At 47.7% G+C, this 27407-nt stretch overlaps 1 protein-coding gene across 1 annotated transcript; it reads left to right on the forward strand.

The window, feature by feature from the left end:
• LOC106611788 (neuronal acetylcholine receptor subunit alpha-3) lies at positions 1–27217 on the forward strand. The gene is made up of 7 exons (XM_014212374.2): positions 1–268; positions 13860–13999; positions 14125–14169; positions 14253–14362; positions 14846–15053; positions 15299–16255; positions 26557–27217. Exons 1-7 carry the CDS (start codon positions 211–213, stop codon positions 26680–26682), a joined length of 1644 nt encoding a protein of 547 aa, XP_014067849.1. The 5' UTR covers positions 1–210; the 3' UTR covers positions 26683–27217.
• Positions 27218–27407: the final 190 nt, after the last annotated feature.

The raw sequence follows: 27407 nt of genomic DNA on the forward strand, positions 1-27407 counted from the left end.
ACCACACTGGCGCGTGAGGTTGCGCCGAAGGTGGGGGCGGGACAACCGAACTTCTCAATGTCGGAGAGCGCGCGCTGACATCAACCTCCCCATGCGCAGCGCCCAGAAATATATCGCTCTAAATTTTACCAATCGACTCCTGCTGTCTGTTTACCAAATTGTCCTACTTTTTTTTAATATACGAGACATTCCCAGAGCACGGAGGTGTAGATGAATCCTTCCGGAATAGTCACCGTGGTGCTTCTGCTGGTGGTCCTGACAGCGCAAGGTAAGAGGAGCTTTGTGAAGACGTGGGGATGTCGGGAGAGTTTGGGGAGAGCTGAACCAACAGAAGAGAGCTGAGCGCTACTGCAGACCTCGCATAGTATAATATAAGCTATTCGTTACACCCATACATCAATTGTTTATGCTATTTATGTGTGTTCTGTCTTGTAAACAGTTGAAGTTATTGCTGGGGTGTTCCTTCTGATTGTGCGACGCACTAGAAACCCCGTCTTTCAATCCGCAGCATGTCCCATAGGAAACATCTCCCGACAGAAATTCACGAAATACATTGTAAAGATTGCTGTGTTGGTATGTTTTAGCTTTTCAACCGAAGTAACAGTCTTTGCGTGCGATTCTGTGGTAGCCTAACTTGGAGAATAAACTTAACCTCATAAATATATATTTTTTTATATGCAACAAAAGTTGGTCAAAATCGCAACGCTGTCTATTCAGATAAACATAATATAACGGTATGCGCAGGCTACGGATCGTTATCCCAGGGGATGAGCAGCGCTGGTGATATGGCACGTCATTAATATACTATACAGTAGGCCAACGTCTGCCCTCGAGCTGCCATAGACAACCCATCCGCACCGTGTGCATTCACGCGTTATGTTTCCAAACCGAACTAAGCTGCATGTAGTCGACCCTAGCCTTGAACATTGTGCATCATACACACGGGTTTGTCTATACCTGAGTTAAATATAACGGTCCATTTCAGAGCTGTGGTTAGACTCACACGTGCATGTAATCTGGACTGTTTGGGGTGAGGTACTCCTACGTCTCATTTTATCTCTCTGCATTCTATAGGTCCATGTCTGGTCTGTTCTCTTCTTCTGTAACTTTATTGTTCCATCATGCTCTGTTGTTCTGTTTAGTCAATTCTGCTGTTCCACTCTGTTCTCTTCTGTCCCGTGCCACAGCGTTCTGTCCTTTGTTCTCATCTCGGTGCCCAGGGCTGGTTCTGGTTCTATCCATCTCTCAATATGTTGTTTGTGTGTCTTTCTCTCTCCGTGTGTGTGTAAGACCCTTCATGTAAGACCCTCATCCTCGTGGGTTGGTTAAGGCGTTCTGATCCTGTGTGTCTGTTCTAAACCTGCTCCCTGCAGACTTCCCAGGGGACAGGGGCTAAGTGCTTTACAGTCCCACCAAGGATATTTATAACTAACGCAAGATACTGTAGTTCATCTGTGTCGTTTACAGTGGGAGCAAATTACGTACAGTGGGCAGAACAAGCAAGGAGATGGACAAAACCAAGCACAAGCTTGCGAGATCCTATTGGCGCGTTGTAGCATGTATTTGCGTAGTGGGCTTGTGCATTCCACCTTGCAGTCCTAAACAATGCAATTTTTTTTGACATTTTGGCAAAGCGTCAAGTCTATAAAATTTAGTGCAGTGTGTTTGTAACAGATTCTAGTTTTTGGGAACAGAAAAATGCATTGAGATCAGATGTTTCATCGAAAAATGTGTAGAATGTCGGACCAGTTTCACCTAATTCCATCCTCTCCCACTAACAGTGACTGGACTTCCTCTCACTACCATATGTGGTGATGAGAAAACGTTCTAAACGGATGCTTCAGCTTTAGAGCTCCTGTGGCTTATCTGGGTTTTCCCTTCTGTCTGTGGTCCCACTGTAGCAGCCTGTGAGAGACTGGGTCTCACAACTCTCTCCAGTGGTGTTAGTGGGAGTCAGGAGGAAGTGGGTTTATGAGAAGAAGGTCTCTGTAAAACCACCTGTGTTTACTTCAGTATTGTCCTTGACCTGTTCTGGACAGGTGCAGGACAGATATGGTGTTATTATAAAACTTTGCCAAGTGGTTTACGGTAATATACTGGTTCTAGGCTATCCAACTGGCATCACATTATCCAGATTACACTCTTAGAAAGAAGGTGCTCGAACCTAAAAGGGTTATTCAGCTGTCCCCATAGGAGAACCCTTTGAAAATAATAAATAAAAGTCTCATGAAGATTTTCTCCTGCTTTTACTTTTAGATACACTCTTAGAAAAAAGGTTCCAAAAGGGTTCTTCAGCTGTCCCCATAGGATAACCCATAGGAGAACCCTTTGAAGAACCCTTTTTGGTTCCAAGTACAACCCTTTTAGTTCCAGGTAGAATGCTTTTGGGTTCCATGTAGAACACTTTCCACAGAGGGTTTTACATGGAACCAAGAAGGGTTCTACCTGGAACCAAAAGGGTTCTCCTATGGGGACAGCTTGTCTTTTAGAGTAGGTTTTCATCTTGGGTGCTGTCTGGGTGACTTGTGCTATTTGACATTAACATGGATACAGAGCTATATTACATTTCATTCAAATAAATAGTTATATTTAATTATATGGACTCACTTGTCTGCCTACCTCTACCTTCCTCTCTCTCTTCCTTCCCCCTCTGCCTACCTCTCCCCTCCTCTCTTTCTTCCTCCCCCCTTTGCCTACCTCCTCTCCTCTCTCTTCCTCCCCTTCTGCCTACCTCTCCCCTCCTCTCTCTCTTCCTCCCCCTCTGCCTACCTCTCCCCTCCTCTCTCTCTTCCTCCCCCCTCTGCCTACCTCTCCCCTCCTCTCTCTCTTCCTCCCCCCTCTGCCTACCTCTCTTCTCTCTCTTTCTCCTCCCTCTGCCTCCCTCTCCCCTCCTCCCTCTCTTCCTCCCCCCTCTGCCTACCTCTCCCCTCCTCTCTCTCTTTCTCCCCATCTGCCTACCTCTCCCCTCCTCTCTCTCTTCCTCCCCCCTCTGCCTACCTCTCCCCTCCTCTCTCTCTTCCTCCCCCCTCTGCCTACCTCTCCTCTCTCTCTTCCTCCCCCTCTGCTTACCTCTCCCCTCCTTCCTCTCTTCCTCCCCCTCTGCCTACCTCTCCCCTCCTCTCTCTCTTCCTCCCCCCTCTGTCTACCTCTCCCCTCCTCTCTCTCTTTCTCCCCCCTCTGCCTACCTCTCCCCTCCTCTCTCTCTTCCTTCCCCTCTGCCTCCCCCCTGTCCCCTCCACCCAGGCAGCGTGGTGAATGTGTGGGCTTTGTCTCAGTCAGGGCTGTATCCTGGTCAATGTGTAGATTAGAGTGTACATTACAGTACACCTCAGAGGGGGTCCATCCAGCCTCCCATACTGAGGCATTACAACAGGTATTGTCTCCTCTGTAACAGAGGAATTGCTGATCCTGCAATCAATGGATTTGAGGTATATATAGTGAGGGACAGAGGCTGGATGAGGGAATTTGGAAGTAAGGAAGGACAGATAGATACACTGGAAAGAGGCAGTCAGAGTTATGTGTATTCATAATATTCAAAGAGTGTTTTATAAAGAGTCTACTCCCAAAGTCCTACTTCTGGTCTTACTAAACTCAAACCTCAGTCTATGCCTTACCTCTGCGCCTAGACTGAAACCTAAGCCTAGTAAAGCCTATGGGCCTATTGCAACCATTGTTGGATATTTTATCTCCAGGTGATCTCTCTCTCTCGAGCAGACTAAGGAGTGATTTAACTATTTCTGTCAGGTGTCTGTGTGCAGCGGTAGGACGGAGTCAGGCGCAGGACACAGAACTGAGTAAAATACATACTTTACTCGAAAAGAAACAACAATAATTTCCACGCAGGGAAAAACACACCAGCGCACAGAAGTCTAGAACACTAAACAAAGAACAAACACGCACAAAACCATGTGGGAACCAGAGGGTTAAATAGGGAATAAATTATAACGGATTGGGAACCAGGTGTGTACAATCAAGACAAAACAAATGGAAAAAGAAATGTAGATCGGTGGCAGCTAGAAAGCCGGTGACGTTGACCGCCGAACGCCGCCCGAACAAGGAGAGGCACCAACTTCGGCGGAAGTCGTGACAATTTCTTAATCATTCAGTACAACGGAAATAAAGTTATTTCTCAGTAATTCATTTATTTTTGGTATTTTAGAGTATTAGGTATGAACTATTTTAGATTAATTACCAGCCTTGTGATTCTCAATGTTCCTGATAGGTCGATATTAAATAAAATCTAAGTTTATTTGTCGCATACACAGTTTAGCAGATGTTGTAACAGGTGCAGCAAAATGCTCGTGTTACTAGCTCCTAACAGTGCAGTAACATTTCAAACAAGTAAACAAATAATATATAATCAAAAACTAGAAACAAGAAATCAAGAATGTCAGAATGAATCCAATTAACAACCCAAATAACACTATCATTGATCTAAATGCAAGCTATGCATATAAAGACGAACATACAGTGAATTTGGAAAGTATTCAGACCCCTTGACTCTTCCCAAATTTTGTTACGTTACAGCCTTATTCTAAAATGTATTAAATAATTTCCCCCCTCATCAATCTACACACAATATCCCCATAATGACAAAGCAAATACAGGTTTATAGAAATTTTTGCAAATGTATTAAAAAAACGGAAATATTACATTTATATAAGTATTCAGACCATTTACTCAGTACTTTGTTGATGCACCTTTGGCAGTGATTGCAGCCTCAAGTCCTCTTGGGTATGACACTACATGCTTGGCACACCTGTATTTGGGGAGTTTCTCCCATTCTTCTCTGCAGATCCTCTAAAGCTCTGTCAGATTGGATGGGAGCGTCGCTGCAGAGCTATTTTCAGGTCCCTCCAGAGATGTTAGATCGGGATCAAGTCCAGGCTCTGGCTGGGCCACTTAAGGACATTCAGAGACTTGTCCCGAAGCTATTCCTATGTTGTCTTGGCTGTGTGCTTAGGGTCGTTGTCCTGTTGGAAGGTGAATCCTTCCCCCAGTCTGAGGTCCTGAGCGCTCTGAAGCAGGTTTTCATCAAGGATCTCTGTACTTTGCTCCGTTCATCTTTCCCTTGATTCTGACTAGTCTCCCAGTCTCTGCTGCTGAAAAACATCCCCACAGCATTATGCTGCCACCACCATGCTTCACTGTATGGATGGTGGCAGGTTTCCTCCAGACGTGACACTTGGCATCCAGGCCAAAGAGTTCAATCTTGGTTTCATCAGACCAGAGAATCTTGTTTATCATGGTCTGAGAGTCCTTTAAGTGCCTTTGGCAAACTCCAAGCGGTTTGTCATGTGCTTTTTACTGAGGAGTGGCTTCCGTCTGGCCACTCTACCATAAAGGCCTGATTGGTGGAGTGCTGCAGAGATGGTTGTCCTTCTGGAAGGTTCTTCCATCTCCACAGAGGAACTCTAGAGCTCTGTCAGAGGGACCATTGGGTTCTTGGTCACCTCCCTGACCAAGACCTTTCTCCTCCGGTTGTTGAGTTTGGCTGGGCGGGCAGCACTAAGAAGAGTCTTGGTGGTTCCAAACTTCTTCCATTTAAGAATGATGGAGGCCACTGTGTTCTTGGGGACCTTCAATGCTGCAGAAATGTTTTGGTACCCTTTTTCAGATCTGTGCCTTGACACAATCCTGTCTCTGAGCGACAATGACAATCCCTTTGACCTCATGGTTTTTGCTCTGACATGCCCTGTCAACTGTTGGACCTCATATAGTCATGTGTGTTCCTTTCCAAATCATGTCCAATCAATTGAATTTACCACAGGTGGACTCCAATCAAGTTGTTGAAACATCTCATGGATGATCAATGGAAACAGGATGCACCTGAGCTCAAGTTCGAGTCTCATAGTAAAGGGTCTGAATACTTATGTTAATAAGGTATTTCTGTTTGTTTTATGTTTAATACATTTTCCAAAATTTCTAAAAACCTGTTTTCGCTTTATCATTACGAGGTATTGTGTGTAGATTGATGAGGGAAATTTATTTATTTAATCTATTTTAGAATAAGGCTGTAATGTAACAAATTGTGGAAAAAGCCAAGGGATGTGAATACTTTCTGATTGCACAGTATATAGTAAGAATGACATATACAGCAGTAGATTTATTACCATGAAGAATTCAGTAGGTACATATGTGGTGTGTATAAGTAGTGTAACAAAAATGGAATGTACATTAGTATATATATTAGAATGAGCTATGTGAGAATACAGTATATGAATATCCAATGTGAAAAATGTTAAGGGGAGTGTCCAGTGTTTAATGTCTCTATTTACATGGAACAGCAGTGTTGGCTGTGTGTGTGTGTGTGTGTGTGTGTGTGTGTGTGTGTGTGTGTGTGTGTGTGTGTGTGTGTGTGTGTGTGTGTGTGTGTGTGTGTGTGTGTGTGTGTGTGTGTGTGTGTGTGTGTGTGCTTGTGTTTGTGAGCATGGGCTTATGCACGTGTGTGTGAGTCTACATGCGAGTACAGGAGTCTGCTTTGTGTGTGAGCTTGTGTGTGTGAGTCTATCTCCTACTACAGGACATGGCGCGATGGCTGTTCAACAGTCTGATGGCCTGGAGATAGAAGCTGTTTTTCAGTCTTTCGGTACCGGCTCTGATGATTATTCATTGGGGGCGTGAATACAGTACCTAGACACAGCCGTCTGGAATTAAACTCGCTTGACACGGTAACATGAGATCAACTGATCTGCTGGTTTATTCTTGTGGGTTTTTGGTTGCTAGCAAGTTTTGTCTTAACACGCAGGTGCATGCAATCTCCCGTTAGTAGCATTTGAACCAATACAGTGCCTATACACAGACGCAAGTTCTGCCTGTTGGTTCCAATGGGCCAAATCAAATAACTTCATCTTCACCAACCCTTTCCGAACCCTTACATCCAGCCCCAGCCTTATGTCTGGACCCTTGCAAAGCAGTGCTGCGCTTCTCAGAGGTGCCTCTCCACCAACCCCTACAGTAAAACTGCCGCCCAATTTGCCTTTTCATGGTGTGTGTGTGTCTACGTGGGTTTGTGTGTGCGTTTTTGCGTGTGTGTGTGTGTATTAGCGACCCTTTGGTCTTAGACACACGCACACACACGCACGCACACACGCACACACGCACACACACACACACACGCATACACACACAGGGCAGGCAATGTTAAGTGGACCAATGGTTAAAATTCATGCAGATTGTGCAAATGTCCTTTCTAGTTGCACTGTGGCCAACATTAGTAGCCATGCATTTAGCTAAGTGGCCAATACTGGCCTCGGTACTTATAGACACAGCATGCCTTTATGGATGTTAGTTCTGTTCACTCCCTCACTCCATATTCAGAATGTTTAGTATGTTCGGAGAAACTCGACCTCGACCTCCACTCCTAATTGCATTACCGCGGCTTGGCTGCGTACAGACATTTATGAATCATGATGCATACGCCACTGTGCATTCAACTCAACAGTACTCACTGCGTGCGTTCATGTCCCACACATTTGTGAAGTCTGTAGATGCTGTTGTGTGTGGCAGTTCAGATTACCCAGATTACACTCTTAGAAAAAAAATATGCTATCTAGAACCTAAAAGGGATTCTTCGGCTGTCCCCATAGGAGAACCCTTTGAAGAACCCTTTTTGGTTAGAGTTAGAACCCTTCCCACTGAGGGTTCTACATGGAAGTCAAAAGGGTTCTTCCTGGAACCAAAAAGAGTTCTCTTATGGGGACAGCGAACCCTTTTTTTCTAAGAGTGTACATCTCCTGTGGAATCCCATCGAAGTAAACTGCCGTGCGAGTGTCTCTGAGCGTGTGTCCCTGGCGTGTGTCACCGGGGCGTGTGTCCCTGAGCGTGTGTCTCTGAGCGTGTGTTCCTGGCGTGTGTCTCTGAGCGTGTGTTCCTGGCGTGTGTCCCTGAGCGTGTGTTCCTGGCGTGTGTCTCTGAGCGTGTGTCCCTGGCGTGTGTCTCTGAGCGTGTGTTCCTGGCGTGTGTCTCTGAGCGTGTGTTCCTGGCGTGTGTCCCTGAGCGTGTGTTCCTGGCGTGTGTCTCTGAGCGTGTGTCCCTGGCGTGTGTCTCTGAGCGTGTGTTCCTGGCGTGTGTCCCTGAGCGTGTGTTCCTGGCGTGTGTCCCTGGCGTGTGTCTCTGAGCGTGTGTCCCTGGCGTGTGTCACCGGGGCGTGTGTCCCTGAGCGTGTGTCTCTGAGCGTGTGTTCCTGGCGTGTGTCTCTGAGCGTGTGTTCCTGGCGTGTGTCCCTGAGCGTGTGTTCCTGGCGTGTGTCTCTGAGCGTGTGTCCCTGGCGTGTGTCTCTGAGCGTGTGTTCCTGGCGTGTGTCTCTGAGCGTGTGTTCCTGGCGTGTGTCCCTGAGCGTGTGTTCCTGGCGTGTGTCTCTGAGCGTGTGTCCCTGGCGTGTGTCTCTGAGCGTGTGTTCCTGGCGTGTGTCTCTGAGCGTGTGTCCCTGGCGTGTGTCTCTGAGCGTGTGTCCCTGGCGTGTGTCTCTGAGCGTGTGTCCCTGGCGTGTGTCTCTGAGCGTGTGTTCCTGGCGTGTGTCACCGGGGCGTGTGTCCCTGGCGTGTGTCTCTGAGCGTGTGTTCCTGGCGTGTGTCCCTGAGCGTGTGTCCCTGGCGTGTGTCTCTGAGCGTGTGTCCCTGGCGTGTGTCTCTGAGCGTGTGTCCCTGGCGTGTGTCTCTGAGCGTGTGTCCCTGGCGTGTGTCTCTGAGCGTGTGTCCCTGGCGTGTGTCCCTGAGCGTGTGTCCTTGAGCGTGTGTCCCTGGCGTGTGTCTCTGAGCGTGTGTCCCTGAGCGTGTGTCCCTGAGCGTGTGTCCCTGGCGTGTGTCTCTGAGCGTGTGTCCCTGGCGTGTGTCTCTGAGCGTGTGTCCCTGGCGTGTGTCCCTGAGCGTGTGTCCCTGGCGTGTGTCTCTGAGCGTGTGTCCCTGGCGTGTGTCTCTGAGCGTGTGTCCCTGGCGTGGGGCAGTTGGAGTGTGAGAGGTTCATTTTTGGAACAGGGAATGGAGTTTTTGTTGTTGTTAGAGATACGCAATAAACTCCCAATGACCTCAGTTAGCAGGGTTGCTAAATAGTTGGCTAGCAGACATTAGCATCAGCTCCTTACTGTGACATTCTGCGTGCAACAGGGGAGCAGTATGGGGTGTATGGTAATCAAGGGTGGATGGACAGAGAGGCCACACACGTGAATGTGCGCGCGCACGCATGTTTGCTGAGACACACACGCAGGCGCACACTCTGCTTGATTGGATGGTCACACATCCACTAGTCACACTCATTCCTCTAGGGAATCATAAAGCATGTCCCAGACAGACCCAATGTAACACTCTGAAGACAACAAACGCTATCTCCTCTCTTCTTTCTCTCTCTCTCCCTCTGTCTTTCTCCCCTTCTCTCCCTCTCACTCTCGCTCACAAACGCACGCACGCACGCACGCACAATCACACACACGCACACACTCGCTCACGCACACACACACACACACACACACACACACACACACACACACACACACACACACACACACACACACACACACACACACACACACACACACACACACACACACACACACACACACACACACACACACACATCAGAGCCTTCAGCTTATTATTGGACGTAATTAGTTCCTTGGGAGCGTGTGATACGCAGCCTCACGCCTCGTGGTCTATCATTGTCAAGCGCTCGCCTGATCAAAGGGCTCTCAGCCAATGAGGCTTCATGTCTCTAGAGCTCTCTGCTCCGTTAACACAGAGTTGAACACTGTTTGGCTTCTTAACTGCAAATCTATGTGCCCCGTTTGAACGGACCTCTATGTGTCCACTTAGTTTTTTTCGAAGAGCTGTCTCTCCGAGGGTTAGTCTTAGTTTATCTGGACTGAGATTCGGGATGAAGAGTTGGTGAATCAGTAGGAGGACCCAAGTCCTCGTGCTCTTCCTCAATCATATCTACACCTCTGTTTCTGAGTGTTTCTGTTTCCATACAGCACAAACACACATCCTTGCGTCTTGACTGACCCACGTTTAATAGGAAGGCTGCCTGTTTCTATCACAGGGATGTCACCAGAAGTTAAAAAGTGAGAAGCTATTGTTAAATCTATGTGATGTAAGAAACCTTCCAATCCACACAGAGATTAAGAAAGAAAGGAAGAAGGATGAAGGAGGGGGAAGAAAGGATGAAGGAGGGGGAAGAAAGGAAGAAGCGGAGGAAATATATTAATTTTATTTTTCAGTGTGAACAAAAGGTCCAGTTAATGAACAGATTATAATTGCCCTCGTTTCCCCTACCCAATTAGGGACTTAAACGAGGTTCTCAGAGCGCAGCCAATCAGGGACCAGTGCTGTGTTTTAACGTCGGCAGGTAGCGAAAGCAGAAATTACAGCCGTCCACTTTGCTCTCTCTGGAGAGCGGCTTTTTCATTAAGCTCTAAGACTCAGCAGCGCTCGGCACCGCTTAAAGTGACCTCGGGAAACTTTGTGATCTTACAAACTTCTTCAGAGTTTATTACTTTTACATGGAGATTTAGGGACTGGCTGCTGTGGAAAATGATAGAAGATTTGAGGAGACGTTTGAGCCACATTTAGCCACATTTGACATATGAGCCTATTTTAATTTTGGTCATTTAGCAGATGCTCTTATCTAGAGTGACTTACAGTCAGTGTATTCAACTAAGGTAGATTAAACAGTCACATAGCTTTTGCTAACTCCATTGTCAAGCCTAACATGTTTTATAAGACAATTCCATTAGGAGTTGGCAATAGTTAGAGAGCATATACGTATATGCTTGACATATATAAAAACATATAAAAACCATAAAGAGATCTGTTAATGGACATTGGCACAAGGACTGTATGACCTAAAAGGACTGAATAGATCTTGAGTGAAAACGACATCAGTGAGACGACTCATGTTGAAATTCTACTCATCATGTTACCATTTGAGCACACCAGAGTCACATTGGCCAAAGAGAAATCCCCAAATCATCTGCTACCGTCTTCAACATCCTTTCAAGATGTACAAGATGACAAGACAGTTTTGAGCCAGGTCATGTTTGAAGGACCAAGTGTTGTGTGTCTGAATTCCAGGCCCGTGTGTGTGTGATAATGTACGCCAGAAGTTGAGTGGTACACTATATATATAAAAGTATGTGGACACCCCTTCAATTGAGTGGATTCGGCTATTTCAGCCACACCCGTTGCTGACAGGTGTATAAAATCGAGTACACCGCCATGCAATCTCCATAGACAAACATTGGCAGTAGAATCGCCTTACTGAAGAGCTCAGTGACTTTCAAGGTCATCATAGGATGCCACCTTTCCCAACAAGTCCGTTCGTCAAATTTCTGCCCTGCTAGAGCTGCCCAGTTCAATTGTAAGTGCTGTTGTGAAGCGGAAATGTCTAGGAGCAACAACTGCACAACCGCAAAGTGGTAGGCCACACCAGTTCACAGAGCAGGACCGCCAAGCGCTGACGCGCGTAGTGCGTAAACATTGTCTGTCCTCGGTTGCAACACTCACCGAGTTCCAAACTACCTCTGGAAGCAACGTCAACACAAGAACTGTTTGTCGGGAGCTTCATGAAATGGGTTTCCATGACCGAGCAGCCACAAGCGTCGGCTGGTGTGGTGTAAAACTCACCGCCATTGGACTCTGGATCAGTGGAAATGCGTTCTCTGGAGTGATGAATCACGCTTCACCAATTGGCAGTCTGACGGACAAATCTGGGTTTGGCGGATGCCAGGAGAACGCTACCTACTCCAATGCATAGTGCCAACTGTAAAGTTTGGTGGAGGAGGGATAATGGTCTGGGGCAGTTTTTCATGGTTTTTCATGGTTCGGGCTAGGCCCCTTAGTTCCAGTGAAGTAAAATCTTAACGCTACAGCATACAATGACTTCTAGACATATCTGTGCTTCCAACGTTGTGGCAAAAGTTTGGGGAAGGCCCTTTCCTGTTTCAGTATGACAATGCCCCAGTGCACAAAGCGAGGTCCATACAGAAATGGTCTGTCGAGGTCGGTGTGAAAGGCCTGCACAGAGGCCTGGCCACAACCCCGTTGAGCACCTTTGGGATGAATTGGAACGCCGACTGCGAGCCAGGCCTTATCTCCCAACATCAGTGCCCGACCTCACTAATGCTCTTGTGGCTGAATGGAAGCAAGTCCCCACAGCAATGTTCCAACATCTAGTGGAAAGCCTTCCTAGAAGAGTGGAGGCTGTTATTGCAGCAAAGGGGATACCAACTCCATATTAATGCCCAGGATTTTGGAACGAGATGTTCGAAGAGCAGTTGTCTACATACTTTTGGCCATGTAGTGTATGTAACTGGCTCAGTCAGTAGAGTACAGAACGGTGAGTGTGTGTGTGTGTGTGTGTGTGTGTGTGTGTGTGTGTGTGTGTGTGTGTGTGTGTGTGTGTGTGTGTGTGTGTGTGTGTGTGTGTGTGTGTGTGTGTGTGTGTTTGTGGGTGTGTGTTTTAACTGGCAGTTCTCTTCTAGATCTCACTTCTCAAACTGTTTTGAGCTGTTTTGAGCTGAATTTCCCACTGACTTCTTAGTCAATAAGGTTCTAAGTTAAATCGGACCCATGTTTTTCAGGAGCGATCTAAACATCTGACTGGTACGGATAAAGGAGACGTGTGGCTCTCATTTGGTTGGAACAGTACAAGCAGCATTGTGGGTTCAATACCTGTCTGTATTATAATTATATTGTATTATGTAACCCACTAAATACATGTTAACTGCAAGACTTGGATAAAAGCGTCCCCTAAAAGACCATATTTTATTCATTAACACCAGGAAATGTCTTGGTGTTTTTGCCCTGTTTTCACTTTCAGTCGCTAAATGTGTTCAGCCATTTGGTGTTCACTCTACTCTCTGGTCACAGAATGGAGGGGTGATGCACTGATGCTCACATCCACTGGTCCCAGTATCTATATTCTACTGGTGTTAGTTGTCTACTGGTGCAGCAACAGAAAGACAGACTGACAGACAGCTGACTCTGGAGTGTGCAGACTGGGGAGAGCGAAGAGAGACTGGTGGTCTTTCAAAGGCTGTGTTCAATTAACCATGAGAGAGATGGACGGAAAGGAAGGAGAGAGAGAGAGGGAAAGAATGAAGGAAGAGAGTGGGTGGGCAAGAAGAGGAAATTGAGAAGAAGAGAGGGAGAATGAAGGTTAGAGAGAGAGAGAGAGAGAGAGAGAGGGGGGAATTAAGAGACTGGTGTCCTTTGAAGCCGGGGCCGAGGCGGGGGTGGAGAGGGGTGGAGGGATGTCCCAAGTGAGGCATGATTTTCTGCTCGGACAGGCGTGGGTTCCATGCATCGTCCCGGCAGCCAAGTCACCAGCGGGGGAGTTTTTTTGCATGTCACTAAATGACCTTCATTCCGATTTTGCCAGGTACACTCAGAATTTAACAGAGTCGGGTAGACAACACACACACACACACACACACACACACACACACACACACACACACACTGCGTTCCAGTCTGGCGGGATTTGCTAAAAGCTTCCACTTGCCTTGCTACGTAGAAACAGCTCCAATGTGAGACTCTTCACACACCATAGTTCAATCAGCCACAACTTTCTACTTTCTCTCCATCCGCAGCAAAGAGCCATTGATTAAAACCTTAATGTGGACAAAGTGATGAAAAACTCAAGTTCACCTCAAAGTCCCCTTCGTTAAAGCCTGACAAGGGACAATCTCTTTATGGTAATGATTTAAAAAACCACCCTACTATTTTGTAAAAGGACTGCTCAAGTGAAGATTATCTTTGTTCTCTCCTCTCCTTCTCTCTCCCTCTCCCTCTCCCTCTCTCTCTCTCTCTCTCTCTCTCTCTCTCACACTGTCTCTCCCTCTTCCTCCTCCCCCCCTCTCCTCTCAGGCTGTTTGTCATCTAAGGGGGAGGACAGGCTGTTCAGGAATTTATTCAGGCGATACAACCAGTTCATCAGACCAGTGGAGAATGTCTCTGACCCTGTCACCGTGGAGTTTGAGGTCTCCATATCCCAACTGGTCAAAGTGGTGAGACTCATTACTCATTACTGCATCATTACTGGAGAAAATAAGGATATCACTTTGCCTGTTTATTTGACCTAATTACTTACAGGCTATGACTTCATGTACATATTTTTTCTATTTCTTGTCAGGATGAAGTCAATCAGATTATGGAGACCAATTTATGGCTGAGACATGTAAGTCAAGTTATCTGATCTAGGAAGTTTAGTCTATACCCCTTAGTACCCCAGTTAAAGCACTGTTAAATGTTTTGTTGCAGGTCTGGAATGACTACAAACTGAAATGGGTTCCCATCGAGTATGACGGACTTGAGTTCATTCGTGTGCCCTCCAATAAGATATGGAGGCCGGACATCGTCCTCTACAACAAGTGAGCTCAATCTCTTAACTCTGTACATTATTTTGCAGGGACACAACCTTCACTGGGGATGGGTGGGGGACGGGCGGGGGGGCATTGTTGCATTTCCCCCCCCCCCAGTTTTATAATTGGAATGTGATACAAAACGAGGCAACGGTGTGCTTTGGGACGATGCGGACGCCTCCAAGTGGTCGGGTAGGCTGTTTGGAGTGTTTATTTAACTGGATTAAAATAAATATTAATAATATTAATTATGCCCCCCCCACTTCTAAAATCAAAGTTGAGCCCATGTTATTATGTTCTCTTGTTGCTTTTTAGCCATCAGTGCTAAATGCTACGCTAACCATCACCCATTGTCTCCTCTCCAGTTCTGGGGGTGTTTTTTTTATCCATCACTGCTACATGCTATGCTAACCATCACCCATTTTCTCCTCTTCAGTGTTTTTTTTGCCATCAGTGATAAATGCCACGCTATCATATCTCCCCTCTCTTCAGTGCTGTGGGAGATTTCCTGGTTGAGGACAAGACCAAAGCTCTGCTGAAGTTTGACGGCACCATCACCTGGATCCCCCCCGCCATCTTTAAATCCTCCTGCCCCATGGACATCACTTACTTCCCCTTCGACTACCAGAACTGCTCCATGAAGTTTGGCTCCTGGACCTACGACAAGGCCAAGATTGACCTAGTGCTCATAGGGTCAAAGGTCAGTAATCCCACTGGATAGTTAGTTTACTAACTCGTTTGCTAGCTAGTTAGCCACATTAAATTAATGGGTTATATTTGTTGGCTAATTAAATGTGGCTTTATGGTTTTCTTAGTCAATTTCAACCGTAATTACTTCCTGGTCTTTTTTATGACGTAATCTCAGTCGAAGCCCTCTTTATCTCCTTCTAGGATACAACTCCCCTGGCTCTGCTTTATGGTTGACATACTATTATCTCCCCATAGGTGAACCTCAAGGACTTCTGGGAGAGTGGCGAGTGGGAGATCATCGACGCGCCGGGCTACAAACACGACATCAAGTACAACTGCTGTGAGGAGATCTACCCAGACATCACCTACTCTTTCTACATCAGACGCTTGCCTCTCTTCTACACCATCAACCTCATCATCCCTTGTCTCCTCATCTCCTTCCTCACCGTCCTCGTCTTCTACCTCCCCTCTGACTGTGGAGAGAAGGTGACCCTCTGTATCTCTGTCCTCCTGTCCCTCACTGTGTTCCTCCTGGTCATCACTGAGACCATCCCGTCTACGTCTCTGGTCATCCCTCTCATCGGGGAGTACCTCCTCTTCACCATGATCTTCGTCACCCTCTCCATCGTCATCACCGTGTTTGTGCTGAACGTCCACTACCGTACGCCTATGACCCACACCATGCCGGCGTGGGTCCGGTCTGTGTTCCTGGGGTTGCTGCCCAAGGTGCTGCTCATGAGGAGGCCTGTAGACCAGGGCTGCCCCTCCTTGGGGAGTGGGAGAGGAGATGGAACAGGAGGTGGGAGTATTGGAGATGGGGGTGTAGGAGGAGGAGCGAGTGGAACGGGGAAGAAGAGGAAGAACAGCATTGGGGGAGGAATAGGGGGCGGGTGTGTGCAGGTGGACGGGGGTGCGGTCACCGCCGAAACAGGACAGGCGGGGGCAATGAACTGTGTGGAGTACGGCGAAGTGCAGAACAAGCCGAATTTCCCCTGTAAGGGGAAAGAGGTGCCCATCCCCACCGTACCCCCGGTGGTGCCCCCTCCTGCCCCCTCTGATCCGGACCTATCCAAACTGCCCCGAGCGCTCAGCAGCCCGCCCAATGTCAACGCAGTGGTGGCCTTCTCCGTGGTGTCACCAGAGATCAAACAGGCCATCGAGAGTGTCAAGTACATCGCTGAGAACATGAGAACACGCAACAAGGCCAAAGAGGTAGGACTCTTTGGGTTATTACATTGTTTTACAGAGTGAAATTCTCTTCCTTGTGGTTATTACATCGTTATTACAGAGTTATCTGTGCTTGAGTTATTGGATATTACATTGTTATTACAGAGTTACCTGTTCTTTAAATTTTGTCAATTTTTATTTAACCTTTATTTAACTAGGCAAGACAATTAAGAACAAATTCTTATTTACAGTGACGGCCTACCAAGAGGCAAAAGGCCTCTTGCGGGGAAGGGGGCTGTGATTAAAAATGTAAAAATAGGGCAAAACACACATTACAACAAGAGAGACACCACAACACTACATAAAGAGAGTCCTAAGACAACAACACAGCATGGCAGCAACACATGACAACATAGCATGGCAGCAACACAACATGAAAACAACATGGTAGCAGCACAACATGGCAGCAGCACAACATGGCAGCAGCACAACATGGCAGCAGCACAAACATGGTACGAACAGGTAGAGACAACGATATGTCACTCGAAGCAGCCACAAGTGTCAGTAAGAGTGTCCATGATTGAGTCTTTGAATGTAGAGATGGAGATAAAACTGTCCAGTTCGACCGTATTTTGCAGCTCTTTCCAGTCACTAGCTGCAGCAAACTGAAAAGAGGAACGACCCAGGGATGTGTGTGCTTTGGCGACCTTTAACAGGATTCTTCTTACCGAACCATATGGAGGTGTTCTGAACAAGGTTAAGGGCAGAGAAAGCTTGTTGGACACTAAGAAAGATTTGTTGTAGAGCATTTAACACAACATCCAGGGAGGGGTCAGCTGAGTATAAGACTGTATCATCTGCATATAAATGGATGAGAGAGCCTTCTATTGCCTGAGCTATGTTGTTGATGTAATTTGAGAAGAGTGTGGGACCTAGGATCGAGCTTGGGGTGCTCCCTTGGTGACAGGCAGTGGCTGAGACAGCAGGTGTTCTGACTTTACACACTGCACTCTTTGAGAGAGGTAGTTAGCAAACCAGGCCAAAGACCTGTCAGAGACACCAATAGTCTTTAGCCACCCACAAGAATGGAATGGTCTACTGTATCAAACGCTTTGGCAAAGTCTATCAAAACAGCAGCACACCATTGCTTAGAATCAAGGGCAGCGGTGACATCATTAAGGACCTTTAAGGTTGCAGTGACACATCCACAACCTGAGCAGAAACTAGATTGCATACCAGAGAGAATACTATAGACACCAAGAAAGCCAGTCAAGTTTTTCCAACACTTTTGATAAACAGGGCAAGATAGAAATTGGCCTATAACAGTTATGATCAGCTTGATGCACCATGGCTCCCTTACAAGCACTGGGAACCTCCCCAGAGAGGAGAGGCAGAGTTAAAAAGGCGAGAGATAGGGGCTGCAACCTTAAAGAAAAAAGGAAATAAACCATCTGACCCAGATGTTTTTTTGGGGTCAAGTTTAAGGAGCTCCTTTAGGGCCTCAGACTCAGTGACCACCTGTAGGGAGACGCTGTGTAGCGGGCAGGGGGGAAAGAGGGAGGAGCATCAGGGCTTGTTGCATTAGAAGGGCTGGGAGATGAGGAAGTGTTGGACGGGCAAGGAGGCATGGCTGAGCCAAATTAGAAATCCTGACTTAATGAAGTGGTAATTAAAGAACTCAGCCATACGCTCCTTGTCAATAACAACCACATCATCAACATTAAGGGACATGGACAGCTGTGAGGAGGAGGGTTTATTCTCCAGGTCTTTCACCGTTTTCCAGAATTTATTGAGGTTAGACCCACAGAAAGAGAACTGCTTCTTAAAGTAACTAACTTTGCCTTTCCAGATAGCCTGAGTGCACTTATTTCTCATTTCCCTGAACGATAGCCAGTAAACCTGAATATTTGTGTGCCCGAGCCATTCACCTAATGGTGTCCTTGAGGTCGAGTAACTCTGCCAGATCACGGTCGAACAGAAAGGTCATTACAGAAAACAACAGACTGATACCAATCAGGATTTTTTTGTGAGGATAACGTCAAGGAGAGTAGCCTTTTATGGGTGTTTGGAGTTTCACCTTGTGGGATTATTAATAATCAGAGAGAGATTTAGGGAGTCCCATTGTTTTTAGACTTGGTTAGGTGGTTTAAGCATTTCCCAGTTTAGGTCACCTAGCATGACAAATTCAGACTTAGTGTAAGGGGCCAGGAGAGAGCTTAGGGCAGGTAGGGTACAGGCCGGTGCTGATGGTGGACGATAACACCCAGAAACAGTCAACAAAGAGTTATTTAAAAGCTGAATGCTTAAAGCCAGGAAATCTAATAGACTTGGTGGAGACAACCGAGCACTGAAGGTGTTCCTTGGTAAAGATTGCTACTCCACCACCTTTGGAAGATCTGTCTTGCCAAAAACGTTTATAACCAGAAAGGTTAACGTCAGTGTTCTGAACACTCTATGGCAGGGGTACCTGTACCAGACAGGGGGAGACAAGCCAGAGCAGACAGGAGCAGATTGCCAGGTTGGATCCAAGGAGCAGTGCAGCAGACAATGGCAGAAGCTTTTGTTGGGAAGCTGAGTAGGAGAGGTGGTGTTCAACCTTAGCAGACAGGTGCATGGTGAAGCAGATAAAAATGTCCAAAGTGAAAAGCTGAACAAAAAACGTTGGGCGAAAACAAAACCAGGTGCCGGTAAAAACGCTAAATTCCAAAGCCAGATCAAACAGCAATTAAAGTTATTGGTTATTACCTCATTATTAGAGAGTTAAGTGCTCTTTCTTGTGGCTATTACATTGTTTTTAGAGTTTATCTGTTCTTCAGCTATTGGTTATTACATAGTTATTACAGAGTTATCTGTTCTTCAGTTATTGGTTATTATTAAGTTATTACAGAGTTACCTGTTCTTCAGTTATTGGTTATTACAAAGTTATTACAGCGTTACCTGTTCTTCAGTTATTGGTTATTACATAGTTATTACAGAGTTACCTGTTCTTCAGTTATTGGTTATTATATAGTTATTACAGCGTTACCTGGTCTTCATTTATTGGTTATTACATAGTTATTACAGCGTTACCTGTGCTTCAGTTACTGGTTATTACATAGTTATTACAGCGTTACCTGTTCTTCAGTTATTGGTTATTACCAAGTTATTACACAGTAACTACAGAGAAATGCTCTGCAGTGTAATTCTCGGTGAGCTGAGATTTTGGATTACATTCCTAATAGTCATTCACCCTCTTGCAGCTTGCCCAGTGGAAGTGGTATATATAATACAAGCAGTTATTGGACTTCAGCTAAATGGAATTACCAAATGTGCTGGGTCATGCATTCTTGAAATTCCACAGCCATGCACACTGCCATACACACACACACACACACACACACACACACACACACACACACACACACACACACACACACACACACACACACACACACACACACACACACTAGGCTTGGGCCGTATCCAGATTGTCATACCTTCATACTGACCTTGTGCTATACCGGCATATTCGGTAATAACGCCACTGAACACAAGGGGCACTGTTTCCAAACCTCACTCTGTAATCTGAAGGTTAGCAGTGCTAACAAGTACATGTAAAATCCCATAGAGAATGCTAACTAAGTGCTAACAAGCGCATTGCTAACTTTTTCTACATTTTCTGACCTAAAATATACAAGCATACAAGTAACTCAAAAATGCTACTCATAGTTTTCTGCATGCACAAAACAAACATTAGCCAGCAAGGCTCTTCAGGAGGGGATTCTCTGCTGTTACCAAACGAATGCCTGATTTTGGAAGAAGCTAACCACTTAGCTAGATAGCTAACTAGCTACTAAATTAGCAAACCAAATGCACAACTGCAGAGCATTTAACACATTTTAGACAGTTAACTTAATAGCTATAAGATATCTAGGTGACAAACATTTAGTTGTGAATTCCATACTGTAATTAAATCCTCTGGCGCATGCTGCACAACAGTGAGTGACTCACAGGTGAGTGCAATGAATCGCTGATGAGCGTGACGAGGGAAGCAGGTGTGCGTAGTGCTGGGCAGCCTGGCGCCCTCGAGCGCCACAGAGGGAGAGTGGGAGCGGGCGTGACACAAACAGACCCAGCTGAGGCAGTGTATTCTCTGATAGAGAGCATACCTCCATGGGGTATTATTTCTGGTTTCAACCTGGTTTAATCTAAACTGTTAAACCATTTTACATGGAGTGTAAAGTTGTTTGTGAGAAAGCTTTAGTACTCTTCTGTCAATTTCACTTTAAGGGGTTTATTGGCATGTGTCATGACTTCCGCCGGAGTTGGTCCCTCTCCTTGTTCAAGCGGCGTTCGGCGGTCGACATCACCGGCCTTCTAGCCATCACCGATCCACTTTTCATTTTCCATTTGTTTTGTCTTTGTTTTTTACACACCTGGTATCAATTCCCCCATTACATGTTCATTATTTAACCCTCTGGTTTCCCCCATGTTTGTATGCGTGTTTGTTTTATTGTAAGGCTGTATCTGACGGCTGGTATATTGTTACCGGGTTTTGTTATTACACCCGTTTATTTCGTGGTACCGGTATTTTCCAGCACCATAGTATTGTGTTTTATACTGGTGTTTCCTTGAATTAAATACCTTGTCCACGCATCTCAGCTCTCCTGCGCCTGACTCCTTTCACCAGTTACCCACAGCCTTGACAGAAACACGCACCACAAGGAATGGAGTCAGCAGGAGCAGGTGCCCCAGCAGTAGGGGTTGAGGAGCGAGTCCAGCAGCACACTGCCATGCTGCAGCAACTCAGCAGCGCCATGGATCGCGTGCTACAAACCATGGAGCGCTGGGAGAGAAGAGGAGTCCCTCCAGTGTCTCCACCAGCTCCACCAGCACCACCAGTCTCACCATCACTCACCCCTCCTTCACCCGGGCCCAGTGGGATACGGCTCCCCCTCCCGAAGGAGTATGATGGAACGGCGGCGGGTTGTCGGGGGTTCTTGCTCCAGCTAGAGCTCTACCTGGCAACCGTCCACCCGGCTCCTTCGGGCCGAGAGAGCATTGCCGCCCTCGTCTCCTGCCTCTCAGGGAAAGGCCTGGAGTGGGCCAACGCCGTATGGGGGGAATAATAAGTTGTGTTGGACCACTGAGGATTTCACCCGTCGCTTCCGTGCAGACTTTGACCATCCGCCTGAGGGTAGAGCGGCGGGTGAATGTCTCGTCCACCTGAGGCAGGGGACGAGGAGCGCACAGGAGTTCGCGTTGGAATTCCGGACCCTGGCCGCCGGCGCGGGATGGAACGACAGGGCCCTGATCGATCACTACCAGTGCAGTCTGCGCGAGGACCTCCGTCGGGACTTGGCCTGCAGGAACACCACTCTCACATTCGACCAGCTGGTGGACCTGTCCACCCGGCTGGATAACCTGCTGGCTACCCGCGGACGTCCAGATCTGGGTCTGTCGGTTCCATCCCCCAGCACCACCGCTCCGGCGCCCATGGAGCTGGGAGGTGCTGCACTTAGGGCGACCGGAGGAGGGGCCGTTCCATGCACCATCTATGGCCGCAGAGGGCACACTGCCGGTTGGTGCTGGGGAGGTTCCTCTGGGAGTCGAGGCAGCAGGCAGGGCACTCTCGTGTCACCCCAGGTGAGTCGGCACCAGGCTCACCCAGAACCCCCTGTTGCTCACATGTTTTTGTTTATTAGTTTTCCTGAGTTTTCCTCGCATTCTCAGCATAAGGCGCTCGTAGATTCAGGCGCAGCTGGGGATTTTATTGACAGATCATTTGCCCATAGTTTAGGGATCCCAATTGTTCCTGTGGATATGCCCTTCCCTGTGCACGCCCTAGATAGTCGACCATTAGGGTCAGGGCTAATTAGGGAGGCCACCGCTCCACTGGGCATGGTTACGCAGGAGGGTCCTGTGTTTCCCGTGGTGCTGGGCCTACCCTGGTTGGCCTGTCATGACCCCACTATTTCGTGGCAACAGAGGGTTCTCACAGGGTGGTCACAAAAGTGTTCAGGGAGGTGTTTAGGGGTTTCCGTCGGTGCTACTACGGTGGAAAGTCCAGACCAGGTCTCCACTGTGCGCATCCCCTCTGAATATGCCGATTTGGCTCTCGCCTTCTGTAAAAAGAAGGCGACTCAATTACCACCCCATCGACGGGGGGATTGTGCGATAGATCTCCTGGTAGACGCAGCACTTCCCAGGAGTCACGTGCATCCCCTGTCGCAAGTGGAGACGACGGCTATGGAAACATATGTCTCCGAATTTCTGGGGCAGGGGTACATTCGGCCCTCCACTTCACCTGCCTCCTCGAGTTTCTTTTTTGTGAAGAATAAGGATGGAGGTCTGCTCCTGTGTATGACTATCGAGGCATCAACCAAATCACTGTGAGGTACAGTTACCCGCTGCCTCTCATAGCCAGTGCGATCGAGTCAATGCACGGGGCGTGCTTCTTCACAAAATTGGATCTCAGGAGCGCTTACAACCTGGTGCGTATCCGGGGGGGGGAGGAGTGGAAGACGGCATTTAGTACCACCTCAGGGCACTCTGAGTACCTCGTCATGCCGTACGGGTTGATGAATGCTCCATCAGTCTTCCAGGCCTTTGTAGAAGAGATTATCCGGGACCTGCACGGGCAGGGTGTAGCGGTGTATATCGACGACATTCTGATATACTCCGCTACACGCGCCGAGCATGTGTCCCTGGTGCGCAGGGTGCTTGGTCGACTGTTGGAGCATGACCTGTACGTCAAGGCTGAGAAATGCCTGTTTTCCCAACAGTCCGTCTCCTTCCTTGGGTACCGCATTTCCACTTCAGGGGTGGAGATGGAGAGTGACCGCATTACAGCTATGCATAATTGGCCGACTCCCACCACAGTAAAGGAAGTGCAGCGGTTTCTAGGGTTTGCCAGCTACTACCGGAGGTTTATCCGGGGCTTTGGTCAGGTAGCGGCTCCCATTACCTCACTGCTGAAGGGGGGACTGTTGTGTTTGCAGTGGTCAGCTGAGGCGGACAGGGCTTTTGGTCAGCTGAGGGCTCTGTTTACCTCGGCTCCCGTGCTGGCTCATCCGGATCCCTCTTTGGCGTTCATAGTGGAGGTGGACGCGTCCGAGGCTGGGATAGGAGCCATGCTCTCTCAGCGCTCGGGTACGCCACCAAAACTCCGCCCCGTGCCTACTTTTCGAAGAAGCTCTGCCCAGCGGAGCAAAACTATGACGTGGGTGACCGGGAGTTGTTGGCTGTCGTCAAGGCATTGAAGGCGTGGAGACATTGGCTTGAGGGGGCTAAACACCCTTTTCTCATATGGACGGACCACCGCAATCTGGAGTACATTCAGGCGGCGAGGAGACTGGACCCTTGCCAGGCAAGGTGGGCCATGTTCTTTACCCGTTTTGTTTTCACCCTGTCCTACAGACCAGTTTCCCATAACGCGAAGGCAGACGCACTGTCCCGGATGTATGACACAGAGGAGCGGTCCATGGATCCCACTCCCATACTCCCGGCCTCTTGCCTGGTGGCACCGGTAGTGTGGGAGCTGGACGCGGACATCGAGCAGGCGTTATGTACAGAGCCCACTCCACCAAGTGTCCAGCTGGGCGTCTGTACGTTCAGTTTGCTGTCCGCGACCGTTTGGTCTATTGGGCCCACACGTCACCCCCCTCCGGTCATCCGGGCATCGGTTGGACAGTGCGCTGTCTTAGTGGGAAGTACTGGTGGTCCACCTTGGCTAAGGATGTGAGGGTTTATGTTTCCTCCTGCTCAGTGTGTGCCCAGTGCAAGGCCCCTAGGCACCTGCCCAGAGGGAAGTTACAACCCTTACCCGTTCCACAACGGCCGTGGTCGCACCTGTTGGTGGACTTCCTGATGGATCTGCCTCCCTCACAGTGTAACACCACAATCCTGGTCGTTGTGGATCAGTTTTCTAAGTCCTGCCATCTCCTCCCTTTGCCCGGTCTCCCTACAGCCCTACAGACTGCGGAGACCCTGTTTACACACGTCTTCCGGCACTACGGTGTGCCCAAGGACATAGTATCTGATCGAGGTCCTCAGTTCACGTCAAGGGTCTGGAGGGCGTTCATGGAACGTCTGGGGGTCTCGGTCAGCCTTACCTCAGGTTTTTACCCCGAGAGTAACGGGCAGGTGGAGAGAGTAAACCAGGATGTGGGTAGGTTTCTGCGGTCTTATTGCCAGGACCGGCCGGGGGAGTGGGCGGCGTTCATACCCTGGGCAGAGATGGCCCAGAACTCGCTCCGCCACTCCTCTACCAACCTCTCCCCTTTCCAGTGCATACTGGGGTACCAGCCGGTTCTGGCGCCGTGGCATCAGAGCCAGATTGAGGCTCCTGCGGTGGACGACTGGTTTAGGCACTCGGAAGAGACGTGGGACGCCGCTCATGTGCACCTTCAGCGGGCCATGAGGCATCAGAAAGCCAGCGCAGACCGTCAACGCAGTGAGGCCCCGGTGTTCACACCGGGGGACCGGGTCTGGCCCTCGACCTGAAACCTGCCCCTCCACCTGCCCTGCCGGAAGCTGGGTCTGCGGTTTGTGGGGCCATTCAAAGTCCTGAGGAGACTGAACGAGGTTTGTTACAGTTTACAGCTCCCCCATATTACCGTATTAACTCCTCGTTCCATGTGTCTCTCCTCAGGCCGGTGGTAGCTGGTCCACTCCAGGAGTCTGAGGTGCGGGAGGTTCCTCCGCCCCCTCTGGACATCGAGGGGGCCCCGGCGTATGCAGTCCGATCCATACTGGACTCGAGGCATCGGGCAAGGGGCCTTCAGTACCTCGTGGAGTGGGAGGGGTACGGTCCGGAGGAGAGATGCTGGGTGCCGGTGGAGGACGTATTGGACCCTTCGATCCTGTGGGAGTTCCACCGTCTCCATCCGGATCGCCCTGCGCCTCGCCCTCCGGGTCGTCCCCGAGGCCGGTGTCGGCGCACTGCTGGAGCTGCGCGTCAATGGGGGGGAGGGGGGGTACTGTCATGACTTCCGCCAGAATCGGTCCCTCTCCTTGTTCGAATGGCGTTCGGCGGTCGACGTCACCTGCCTTCTAGCCATCACCGATCCACTTTTCATTTTCCATTTGTTTTGTCTTTGTTTTTTACACACCTGGTTTCAATTCCCCCATGTTTGTGTGCGTGTTTGTTTTATTGTAAGGCTGTATCTGACGGCTGGTATATTGTTACCGGGTTTTGTTATTACGCCCCCGTTTATTTCGTGGTACCGGTATTTTTCCAGCACCATAATATTGTGTTTTATACTGGTGTTTTCTTGAATTAAATACCTTGTCCACGCATCTCAGCTCTCCTGCGCCTGACTCCTTTCACCAGTTACCCACAGCCTTGACAGCATGGGAAACATATGTTTACTTTGCCAAGGCAAGTGAAATATATAATAAACAAAAGTGAAATAAACAATAGAAATGTAACAGTAAACGTTACACTCACAAAAGTTCCAAAAGCATAAAAACATTTCAAATGTCATATTATGTCTATATACACTGTTGTAATGATGTGCAAATATTTAAATTACAAAATGGAAAATAAATAAACACAAATATAGGTTGTATTTACAATGGTGTTTGTTCAACACTGGTTTCCCTTTTCTTGTGGAAAAGAATAGAATAGCCATACACCCAATGGCATTACTTCACCCTATAACCAGTGGACCACAGCAGGTTGCTGGAACACACATACATGTCAAGAAACACACACACCTGGGCTGACCCAATTCCAGTATACGCTATAGGGGCTCAAGGAATACTGGTCTTTTTCTCTCTCTCTGTCTCCCTCGGTCTGTCCCGTTCTCTTGCGGAATGCACATCGTGGTGAGTACACCGTCGACATCTTTTAGCACGGTGGTCCTCGCAGCCTTTTCAGAAAGGTCAATGATGTGTTTTCACAATAAGTCAAAGGCAAAGAGAGAGGAGAGAGAGAGTGCATTTATTAATACCCTTTTGAACCTTCAACCCTTTCCTCAGATCATTTTCCTTCTTTGTCTTACGATATTTCCAATAGACTTCAATGACCTGTGTGCTTCCCTGTCTTCTGATGAGCTCCTTTCCCCCCCTTCTCTCTATTCTCTCTCTCCATTCTCTCTCTCTCTATTCTCTCTCTCTCTCTTTCTCTCTATTCTCTCTCTATATATATATTCTCTCTCTATTCTCTCTCTCTCTCTCTCTATTCTCTCTCTCTATATATATATTCTCTCTATATTCTCTCTCTATTCTCTCTCTATTCGCTCTCTATTCTCTATTCTCTCTCTCTCTCTCTCTATTCTCTCTCTCTATATATATATATATTCTCTCTATATTCTCTCTCTATTCTCTCTCTATTCTCTCTCTCTCTCTCTTTCTCTCTCCAGGTGGAAGATGACTGGAAGTACGTAGCCATGGTGATTGACAGGATCTTCCTGTGGGTGTTTGTGACTGTGTGTATCACTGGAACTCTGGGACTGTTCCTTCAGCCTCTCATCAGCTTCTTCACATGAACCACTCCTCTTTTCTCCTTTATTGTCTTTCTGTCTCCGTTGTCCTCTCATTCTCACCAATCTTACTTTTTTGACATTCTCTCCCTCTCGCTTCCGTTACTTATTGCCTATTCTACTGGCATCTACTGTCTTCCGGTCCCGAAAGCAGGCAAAACTATGAAAAAGACAGCAGTCCAATTTATAAAACAAACCTCATTGTAACCATTGATGTACTGTGAGGCCCTGTTGTTGGGACCACTGCATTGCTATCTCCATTACTACCCATTTATTATGCCAGTAGAGAAGTTGGTTCTCGTTCTAGACATGATGCCAAACGGATCTAGAATCTGTAGCTCTGTGCTGTATGTGGTCAGTGGCTGAGTGAAGGAGTAACTCGAGGATGCCTCTTTCTTACTCGACATGTTATGATACTGTAGTCTACTGATTTGTTGATGATATAAATCTGTAATATCTTCAATCCTGTGCTATGCTTATGGCTAGGAGTATCTCCTTACCAGGAACAACTCTATAGGAAATACTCCTGGCCCAGGTTATACTGTATATACGACATATATATATATATATATATATATATATATATATATATATATATATATGTTTTTTGTAGTTGTTTTGTTTGGAACACAACCCTGCATCCCTGCCATCCCACAATTACCGTTGTTGAGAATGAGAATGATGTTAAAGTCACACGACCATGTCTGTACAGAAACCATATTCAAAATCAG

Source organism: Salmo salar, chromosome ssa09 (assembly GCF_905237065.1).
Source record: "Salmo salar chromosome ssa09, Ssal_v3.1, whole genome shotgun sequence".
Taxonomy (NCBI): Eukaryota; Metazoa; Chordata; class Actinopteri; order Salmoniformes; family Salmonidae; genus Salmo; species Salmo salar.

What these genes read in the sequence shown, in the direction of transcription:
- LOC106611788 (XM_014212374.2), top strand. Translation starts at nt 211, where the DNA reads ATGAATCCTTCCGGAATAGTCACCGTGGTGCTTCTGCTGGTGGTCCTG. An exon ending in GGTGGTCCTGACAGCGCAAG is followed by an intron (nt 269 to 13,859) that starts GTAAGAGGAGCT and finishes CTCTCCTCTCAG; the next exon opens with GCTGTTTGTCATCTAAGGGG. An exon ending in TATCCCAACTGGTCAAAGTG is followed by an intron (nt 14,000 to 14,124) that starts GTGAGACTCATT and finishes ATTTCTTGTCAG; the next exon opens with GATGAAGTCAATCAGATTAT.